The 10698-nt window shown below is 44.1% G+C and overlaps 1 protein-coding gene across 1 annotated transcript; it reads left to right on the top strand.

The window, feature by feature from the left end:
* Positions 1–2692: 2692 nt before the first annotated feature.
* Positions 2693–4251, top strand: LOC117835415 (BTB/POZ and MATH domain-containing protein 2). Its single transcript, XM_034714772.2, has one exon. It carries the CDS (start codon positions 2919–2921, stop codon positions 3990–3992), a length of 1074 nt encoding a protein of 357 aa, XP_034570663.1. The 5' UTR covers positions 2693–2918; the 3' UTR covers positions 3993–4251.
* The last annotated feature ends 6447 nt before the right edge of the window (positions 4252–10698 follow it).

Raw genomic sequence — 10698 nt, 5'->3', positions numbered from 1 at the left:
ATACAACGGAATGTAGCCAACGCAGGTACATATTTTTTTTCACATTCTTTGGTCATCATGAGTTTTCACGTATGTGTTTGACCGTGTTACATGACCTCCAGCTCCACTGATTTGTGACCATATATATGCTAGATTGCACAAAACTACTCCGACAATAACATCAGAGTTTGTTGCATGATACCCGAAGAAATAGCAGATGAAGCACAAGATAAGGTAACTAAATTACAAATAATTTATTTAACTGAGAGCGTAATTTTTCATATCGCAAAGGTAAGTCACATTAATTCTTGACTTAATGTACAAGAGATGGCTGATGAAGTTGTGCAACCTATGATTGTTCCTGAAGTTGGAATGGCTTTCGAATCAGAGGATAAAGCTTATGAGATGTACAACACCTATGCCGGCAAGATTGGGTTTAGTATTAGAAAGAGCCATACAAAGTGACGAGGAGATGGGACTCTACGTCAGAAGTATTTGGTTTGCAGTAACGAAGGTCATCGAGAAACTGAAGCATCAAGGCACACTACAAGGACGGATTGTGGTGCTCGTGTTCAGTTTAGTATTAGTAAAGAGGGGATTTGGACGGTGCAAAAGGTTATACTTGATCACAACCATTACCTTGCTAGTCCAAATAAAAGGGACAAGCTGAGGTCCCAATGAAGTGTTCAAGAAGCGGACATGAAGCTAATTGGGTAGATGAGGCAATCCGGGATGAAGCCAGCCCAGGTTTTTGAGTTTATGAAGGAGTTTTATGGAGGAGCCGACAAAGTGCCATTCTCACGGATGGATTGCAACAATGAGATTGGCCGTGAGCGCAAGAAGTATTTAGAATCCAATGATGCAGAAACACTACTGGAATACTTGAAGCATAAGCAGATAGAGGATCCAACTTTTTTTATGCCATGCAAATAGAGAAGAAAGATGGTCGGATAGCTAATTTCTTTTGGGCAGATGGCCAATCTATCATGGATTACACATGTTTTGGTGATGCTGTGTCATTTGACACAACGTTTCAGACTAATAAGTTTGAAATGTCTTTTGCTCCATTCCTCAGAACCAACCATCACAAGCAGACTATCATTTTTGAGGCTGCACTGTTATTTGACGAGACTATACCATCATTTGTTTGGCTATTTGAAACCTTTCTAAGAGCAATGTCAGGCAAACATCCTAGCACAATCTTCACTCATCAAGACGCGGCCATGGCAGGAGCAATTGCTTATGTATTTCCAAACACAAGTCATCACCTCTGTTTATGGCATATTTACCTTAATGTTGCTAAACATTTCAGCCATGTAATTCAAAAGTATCCTGTCAAGTTTCTACCTGATTTTAGGAGATGTGTCTATGAAGACAGATCAGAGTTTTACTTCAAAAAGAAGTGGGATGAGTTATTATGTGACTACAACCTTGAGGACAACAAATGGATGGCAAACCTATATGATTTGAGGGCAAAATGGGCTGCTGTGTATCGTGACTCATTTACAGCTGATATGAACTCGACCCAAAGGAGCGAAGGTATGAATAATGTATTTAAGAAAAGATTTCGTAGAAAACTGGGTCTTTCGGAACTTCTTGAAGAATGTGAGAAGGTTTCCAGTAGTCTTCAAAATAATAAGTTGGATGAAGATTTTAATTCATGTCGAAAGAGCCCAGTTACTCATATTCCTCTGTTAAAGAAAGCAGCTGAGTCATATACAGGGAGGATGCATAAAGAGTTTGAGGAAGAATTTAGCAAACAATTTTCATTCTCTTGTAAGTTGTTGCAAGCCGAAGGGTTAATTCTAACATATACGGTTATGCATATGCATTCTGATTATGGAGCAACTATCATATTCAACAAAGCAGACAGTACCATTACATGTGCTTGCAGGAAGTACGAATCCATAGGTACGTATATATATATATTCAAATTTGAAATTGCAATAATACAGCATCTAATACAAATTTATGAAACATGGCATTCATATCTGATACAAATTTATGAAACATGGCATTCATATCTGATAGGTATATTGTGCAAGCATGCCTTCAAAGTCTTCAATGTCAACGATGTTTTCATTTTGCCTTCGCAATATATCCAACACAGATGGATAAAATATGCAAAGAGAGGATTTTATATTCAGAAACAAGGATACGAGGAGGAAAGTACCCATGCCACGCGTATCTCACGGAAGGCAACATCTATTGCATTGAAGTGTTCAAAGTCAAAAGAACTTTTTGATCTTTTGGAGGAAGCCACGGATAAGTTGGATTTGGATTGTCTTAGAGGGGCGTTTGGTTCCATTTGCTTATTTTTAGCATGTGTCACATCGAATGTTTAGATACTAATTAGAAGTATTAAACGTAGACTATTTACAAAACCCATTACATAAGTGGAGGCTAAACGGCGAGACGAATCTATTAAGTCTAATTAATTCATCATTAGCAAATGTTTACTGTAGCAACACATTGTCAAATTATGGACTAATTAGGTTTAATAGATTCGTCTAGCAAATGTTTACTGTAGCAACACATTGTCAAATTATGGACTAATTAGGTTTAATAGATTCGTCTCGCCGTTTAGCCTCCACTTATGTAATGGGTTTTGTAAATAATCTACGTTTAATACTCCTAATTAGTATCTAAACATTCAATGTGACGTATGCTGAAAATAAGCGAGGGAACCAAACCAGGCAGAGAGCTCGTTGGCGCGATGAGAGAGGGCAGTGCTACAGGGGCCTGCGTCCAGACTGGTGATATGCTACCTGAAGTCTTCTGCATTTCATATACATCGCATCGACTCGAGTCCACTCCAGCTGCGGGCCCACCTGTCAACCTCGCCGCTTCTGTCCCGAACCCCTCTCCTGTCCTCATTCCCCAACCCAAAACCACCCCCTCGCCGCCGGCCGCCGCTCCGCCTCCCGCGCGACGCCGCCATGCCTGCGCCGGGATCCGCCTCGTCCATCGTCGCGGGCACGGTCACGGGGCACCACCTGCTCCACATCGAGGGCCACTCGCGCACCAAGGAGGAGCTCCCCAACGGCAGGTGCGTGCAGTCTCGCCCTTTCACGGTCGGAGGTCTCTCCTGGCGCGTCTGGTACTACCCCAACGGCGCCCAACCCGAATGCGCCGATTACATATCCATCTTCGTCTGCCTGGACGACAGCACCGCCGCCGCGGAGCGGCCGGAGCCCTTCAGGGCGCGAGCCAGGTTCAGTGTGCTCGACAGGGATGGAGAACCGGTGCCATGTCACACCCACACCACGGAAGTGCGCGAGTTCTCCGGCGATTCCACCGGGTACGGCTTTGACAGGTTCGTGAGGAGGGGATTACTGGAGAAATCGGAGCATCTCAAGGACGACTGCTTCACCATCAGGTGCGACATCATCATTTCTGAGCAGCTCCGGACGGAGGACCGGGCCGCTGCATCTCCGCTCACCCCGGTGCCTCCGTCTGACATGCACAGACATTTCGGTGATCTCCTTCTGACCCAAGATGGCGCCGATGTCACATTCCAAGTTGCCGGGAAGACATTCAGGGGCCACAGATGCATTCTTGCGGCCCGGTCTCCAGTCTTCAAGGCAGAGCTCCTTGGCGCGATGAGAGAGGGCAGTGCTACAGGGGCCTGCGTCCAGATTGGTGATATGCTACCTGAAGTCTTCAAGATCTTGCTGCATTTCATATACAATGACTCGCTGCCGGAGATGGAGGGGCAAGAGGAGGCTGTGCTGGCTCAGCATTTGCTGGAAGCGGCCGATAGGTATGATATGCAGAGGCTTAAGCTGATTTGCGAGGACAAGTTGTTCAGGCACCTAGACGTGAGCACAGCCGCAACAACGTTGGTGTTGGCTGAACAGCACCACTGCCATGGGCTCAAGGAGGCTTGCATTGAGTTCCTTAAATCTCCTTCTGTGCTGGAAGCGGTCGTGGCAACTGATGGCTTTGAGCATCTGAGTAAAAGTTGCCCTGCTCTTCTGAAGGAGTTAATGTGCAAGCTTGCTGCCCGTTGATTCAGCAGAAGTAATTTGGAGCACAGGTCTAAGGCTTCAGTAATGATAATTGCAGCTGTCTAGGAAGAAATTGGTATCTGAGTTGTCGAATAGTAGTTAGAAGTTTTTTTTGGAGGTAGTAGTTATATGTGTAGTCTCATCCTGAAAAGCTTCCAATGTAGCTCCGATTTCTTCTGGTTCGTGGTCGTATCATTTCTCGGGAACTTGCAAACATGATGCAGCAAGAATCATCTGTCCTAATGCCATGTGCTAAAAGATTATTGCAAACCTGGAAATTCCCTGTAGACACTTGTTCTTTATTCTAATGCCTGCATCTGCACTCATTTCAATTTCTCTGGGTTGCATTGTTATTAGGTTTACTTTAAGCTCCTTTGATGCATCTTTTGTTCTGTAAAAAATCAGTTTTGTTATATGCTCATCATCAAATCTTGGTTTCTTTATTGTCATATGTACAAGAAATGCCAATCATTTTTTGGGGGCTGAAATGCTGATGAATTTTTATCATCCAACAGTATGGCATTTTTACTGTGCTGCTTTTTTTTTTGGCAATAAATGAAAGAGGTATGATTGGTTAATTTCATGGTGATCAATCTGATAGCAAATGCACACCTATGCCACTTCATGAAGATCTTCGTGTAAACTAAACTGATTGTGGTTGAATTGACGAGGGTTGACAGTTTTATATCAAAGTTGAAGTTCAAATTAGAGTTTCTACATCATACTTTCGGTGTGGTGTGCAGAACCACACCTGTCCCTCTTATTCCCTTGGCCCTTGGGCAGAGACGCAGAGTACCCTTGCCAATATGATCATTGACATTGAACCAAACGCATGCCTTTTGTCAGTTTGTTTATTAAAACGTCTATCTGTTGAGAGATTTGGGCTACGTAAAGATTTACAAAGTGAATTCTGTCATGCTCACGGTCGATAGCCATATATCCTATTAAAAATCTTGCTGGTGACCAACATTGTGTAGAAGATCTGCAAAGTCCTTCATGCTTATAACTACAAGTGATACCTGTTCATGCCCTTATTTCTCATTTTCTCTAGCAAATTAATGCATAGAGGTCTATAGGTTCCAAGAATTATGATGAGTACACATGTTAATACTGATGACCTGATAGTGTTATTTTGATGATGCTTAGTGTTCGGTTTTCGCGGATTGAGCATAAGCTAATTGCAGGAACTCTGGATTGGACTGTACCATCAGATTGGCATAAGAGAATCTGAGGTGTTAACGACTTGTCTGCAGCAGTAACTTCTCCATAGTGTTGATTGTTAGGTCTCTTCTAACATCATTTCTCATATTATTTCTGTATTTTCTTGTCATGACATGTTCTGTAATTTGCTTATTTTTTTACTCTATCCTGAATAAGCAAATGGCATAGTTTGCAGTTCTTTAAGTGATCATTATAAATTAAACAAAACTTAGGTAATATTTTGCTGCGATTCTTGAAAATTTGATTTTGAACTTGTTACCGGTGCAGCCTTTCTCTATTTCTACTGGATACAACAACAACGAAGTACAAGAAAGATGTCCAAATGTGCTGGTCACATACAACAGTTACATGCCTCCCCACAAAAAGCATCAGTTCAAAAGATGAACTACCAACTATCATTCTTTCTAATTGTCTATCACATTCACATAGATGAAAGCCTTCCATTGTTGCGCTTGATTGTTTGCACTACTATTCTGAAACTCGGTCAAGAGTCACATATATTTTGACTGGACAATGATGCAAAAAGAATTTTACTGAGCTTCTATGGATGTGTTTGGTTGCCTAGGTAAGGGCTAGCCAGGCTCCCCAGAGCCAACCAATCAATTTTTAACCGATCAATTTTTTGTTACCTGGTTAGACCCTTTAGCCAGGCTCCACCAATACAACCAACCTCTAGCCAGACTAGAGATAAACGTGAGGAACCCACGTCTCTAGCAAGCTGCAAGCTAGGCTTGCATAAGACAGGCGCACCCATCCCCTCACCCTCGGAACGCATCTCGTCCTCCTCTGCTCGTCGTCGTGCCTCTTCATCCTCTTCACCCGCACGGCGGCACTAGCCCGCACGGCCGGCGGCGCCCCGAGCGGCGGGGCTCACCAGCACGGCTGGCTTTGCCCCGAGCGGTGGCGCTCCTCGCTGCTGGCGGGCAAGGGCGCCGAGCACGAGCTCCCTCTCGTCGCTGTTGGACCCTTGCCCGCCACCGCGGGCACCTCCTGCTTCTCTTCCTACCCTTCCTTGAGTAGGGGCAAGATCGAGCAGCGGTGCGTCCGAGCCGCAGGCTCCGCTCTCGACGGCAGCGTCCAGGACAGGAGCGGTGACATGGAGGATAGCTGTGCTCCTGCTGCTGCTGGTGGCGCCATCGATATCGAAGGCACAGAGCCTCGATTTGGCCGCACGGGACCTAGATTCGCCCGCAAGGGATCTTGATTCCGTGGACCTTAAGGTCATGACGGCGAGGTAGGAGCGGCGGAGCTCCATTTGACTGCCGTATTCCTTCAATGACGCAAGGATTGGACAACGGCGGCGTGTGCTTGGAATCCTACGTTCTTGTTTTTCTCGTCGAGAAGCTAATGGCTAGTGCTTCCGTACTTTCGAATGTACTTCTCTTTTTATCTCATCTAGCGTTTAACAATTGAGGATCCGGTGTGTGAAGAGAACAAGAGAAGATAATTGGTGACAGTGAGCAGAGAGAACAAGAGAAGGAAGAGAGATAATTGGTGGTAACCTTCAACCAAGATGTGGTCACTGTATCACAATATAATATGCAGGCAACCAAACATGAGCCAGTGTAGTCGAGACTAACTTAAACTAGGCAACCAAACACGGATCAAATGCAATGTTGGAGACAGGCTTGAGCTAGCCATGTTAGAGACTATCCTAGGATCTCTAGATGCACATCTAGTCGGGTTCGAGAGAGACATGAGGGACAAGGTGTTCCTGGTGAGTGCCGAGTGTGAGAGGGAGAGTAAAGGGGTACCTTCACCCCTAAAGGTGGGAGCAGCAGAGCTGCTGGCCATCGCGGGTTCTGTCGGTGTAGTCTGCGCAAGGCAGCGACGCGCAGTGCCGAGTCCGGTCGCCGGTGAGGTGGTGGTGGTGCTTCCCGCCGCTACTGCGCAACCTAGATCGGTAGGTGTGTCGGTGGGGCGGCTGGCTGCGGCGAACCTCGTGAGCCGAGCCGGGTCCCCCACCCTGTTTATATAGCGCAGCGCGACAGGGGCCCACCACCCATTGATAGGGTGAGCGCCCCCGATCAGGGCGCAGATCAAGGTCCTGATTGGCCTTTGGGCCAATCGGGAAAGAGATCAATCTAACATTCTCCCCCTTGATCTCATCATTTACTTTTAGCTTTACACTTTTCACTTTTATTCGTTTCATCATAGACTAATATGTAGAGCATGTTTCATCGTCACAGCTTGATTTCCGATAGAATCAACAGCTACAACACACCTCTCTATTTTGAAACAATTCTGTTTCTTTTGGGCCTTATCCAATCCAGGAATCATAGGCTTTCCCTTAAACCCATGCCGGCTAAGTGTTCCCTGAACACATTGGGAGGTAAGCCTTTCGTGAGCGGATCCGCAAGCATATCTTTTGTTCTTATATGCTCGAGACTTATAGTGTGATCCTGGATTCTGTCTTTCACAACGTAAAACTTTATCTCAATGGCTTTGGAAGCATTGCTTGATTTGTTGTTGTGAGCGTAGAATACTGCTGGTTCATTGTCGCAGTACATCTTTAGTGGTCTGTGAATACAGTCAACCACTCTCAATCCGGGTATAAATTTCTTTAGCCACATTGCCTGCCCCGTGGCCTCATGACATGCTATGAATTCTGCGTGCATCGTTGATGACGCAGTTACTTTCTGTTTTGAGCTTCTCCATGAGATAGCTCCTCCTGCGAGAGTGAATACGTAACCAGACGTGGATTTTCTATCATCTTTGTCTCCCGCAAAGTCTGCATCTGAATACCCTTTTATCTCTAGGGAATCAGATCTCTTATATGTAAGCATGAGTTCTTTTGTGCCTTGCGCGTAACGCAACGCCTTCTTTACCATCTTCCAGTGTTCTATACCTGGATTGCTTTGATATCTACCGAGAACCCCGGTGACAAAAGCTAAGTCAGGGCGAGTGCACACTTGGGCATACTGTAAGCTTCCGACAGCTGAAGCATATGGAACCGCTTTCATTTGATCGATCTCGTACTGGTTCCTGGGACATTGAAAATTCCCAAAACTGTCGCCCTTGACTATAGGAGCAGGTGTGGCCTTACTCGCATGCATATTGTACTTCTTTAGAACCTTTTCTAAATATGCCTTTTGCGATAACCCTAGGACCCCATTTAATCTATCTCGGTGAATTTCTATGCCCAAAACATATGTTGCTTCACCAAAATCCTTCATATCGAAGTTTGAGGACAAGAACTTCTTTGTCTCTTGCAGTAGACTGATATCACTGCTTGCAAGCAAAATATCATCCACATACAAGATTAGGAAAATGTATTTCCCATTTTTGAACTTTGCATAGACACAATTGTCCTCTATATTCTCTTGAAACCCAAATTTCTTTATTATATCATTAAACTTTAGATACCACTGTCTAGAGGCTTGCTTTAATCCGTAAATGGATTTCTTTAGACGACATCCCATATTCTCTTTGTCTTCCATGACAAAACCCTTTGGTTGTTTCATGTAGATATTTTCTTCCAAATCCCCATTTAGAAATGCCGTCTTTACATCCATCTGATGTAACTCTAAATCAAAATGTGCAACTAATGCCATTATGATTCTGAAGGAGTCTTTACATGAGACAGGAGAAAAAGTCTCATTATAATCTATTCCTTCTCTTTGTGTAAAACCTTTTGCTACAAGTCTCGCCTTATACCTTTCTATGTTCCCTTTGGAGTCACGTTTAGTCTTGTAGACCCATTTACAGCCTACTGTTTTGGCTCCTTTAGGAATCTCCTCAAGTTCCCAAACATCGTTGGAACTCATCGATTTCATCTCATCTTCCATGGCCTCTAGCCACTTCGATGAGTGAATACTTTTCATGGCTTCTTCATATGAAGTGGGATCACCTTCTATATGAATTTCTTCTGTATTATAAACTTTATAACAATCAGGGATAGCTGATTTTCTGACCCTTTGAGACCTTCTAGGCCCCTCACTTTCAGGCACATTCTGTGCCTCTGCTTGTGGCACACTGTTCAGAGGTGGCTGTTGTAACTCTTCCTCGTGTGTAATGATGGGTTCAGTTGGCTCCTGAAGGACAGGTTCCAAAACTTCACTCATCGTTTCCACTGGTGGAATCACAGCAGGTGCCTGCACCACAATATCAGGGACTGTAGCAGGTGCTTGCACCACGACCTCAGGAACTATTGGTGCGGGAATAATAGGTAGTGAGAAGTATGGTTTCTGAATCATCGGATTAGGTGCACACACCCGCTTCTCCTCAAGATCAATTTCCCGAGCTACCATGCTCCCCCTCACCATCTCATCCTCTAAGAAAATCACCTGTCTCGTTTCTACAAACTTTGTGAATCTGTCTGGACAGTAGAAACGAAAACCCTTTGATTTTTCCGGATAGCCAATGAAGTGGCAACTTACTGTTTTGGAATCTAATTTTCCGATGTTTGGGTTAAACACTTTGGCCTCAGCTGTGCTCCCCCACACACGCAGATGGTTTAGTAAGGGTACTCTTCCTGTCCATAGTTCGTACGGTATTTTGGGCACCGACTTACTTGGTACTCTATTTAGAATGTGAATGGCGGTCTTCAGCGCCTCCATCCACAGTCCCAATGGTAAGGTGGAATAGCTCATCATGCTGCGCACCATATCCATCAATGTACGGTTACGCCTTTCAGCTACTCCATTTTGCTGAGATTCGCTCGGCATCGAATACTGGGCTACTATGCCATTTTCCTGCAAAAAACCTTGCAAAAGGTCCAGGAACTTGGCCAAATGGGGTATGTCGACCATAGTACTCCCCCCCACGGTCGGATCTTACTATTTTGATTCTTTTGTTATGCTGATTTTCAACTTCAGCTTTAAATATCTTAAATTTATCCAATGCTTCTGATCTTTCTTTGATTGGATAAATGTAACCATAACGGGAGTAATCATCTGTGAATGTTATGAACAAGTCATAACCATCCACGCTTTTCACAGGAAAAGGTCCACAAATATCAGTGTGGATTATCTCTTAAACTCCTGTGCTACGCTTAGCGCCTTTTTTAATTTGCTTTACAAATTTTCCTTTAATGCAATCAACGCATTGTTCTAAGTCTGAGAACTCTAATTGAGGAAGAATTTCATTCTTAACTAATCTTTCTATTCTCCCCCTCGAAATATGGCCTAAACGACAGTGCCATAATTTTGACGATATTTCATGAGTTCTCTTTCTTTTCTTTGTTTCTTTCTCTGACGAGGATACATTCATATTCACATCACACACAGAATTAACTTTTTCACGCAATGATAATAAATACAACTCATTGTGAAGGATGGCAACACCAACACATGCATTATCGAACCAAATGGCACACTTTCCATTACCAAAATGACATTCATAACCATCATGGTCCAAACGTGAAATACTTATTAAGTTTCTGTGTAATGAGGGAACATAAAGCACATCTTTAAGTACAAGCATGAAACCATCAACTAGCTCTAAAGAGATATCGCCAACAGCTTCAACTTCTGCTTGGACTCCATTT

Source organism: Setaria viridis, chromosome 9 (genome assembly GCF_005286985.2).
Source record: "Setaria viridis chromosome 9, Setaria_viridis_v4.0, whole genome shotgun sequence".
Classification (NCBI taxonomy): domain Eukaryota; kingdom Viridiplantae; phylum Streptophyta; class Magnoliopsida; order Poales; family Poaceae; genus Setaria; species Setaria viridis.
Note: the sequence above shows the minus strand (reverse complement) of the source record. Positions and strands in the feature narration are given on the sequence as shown.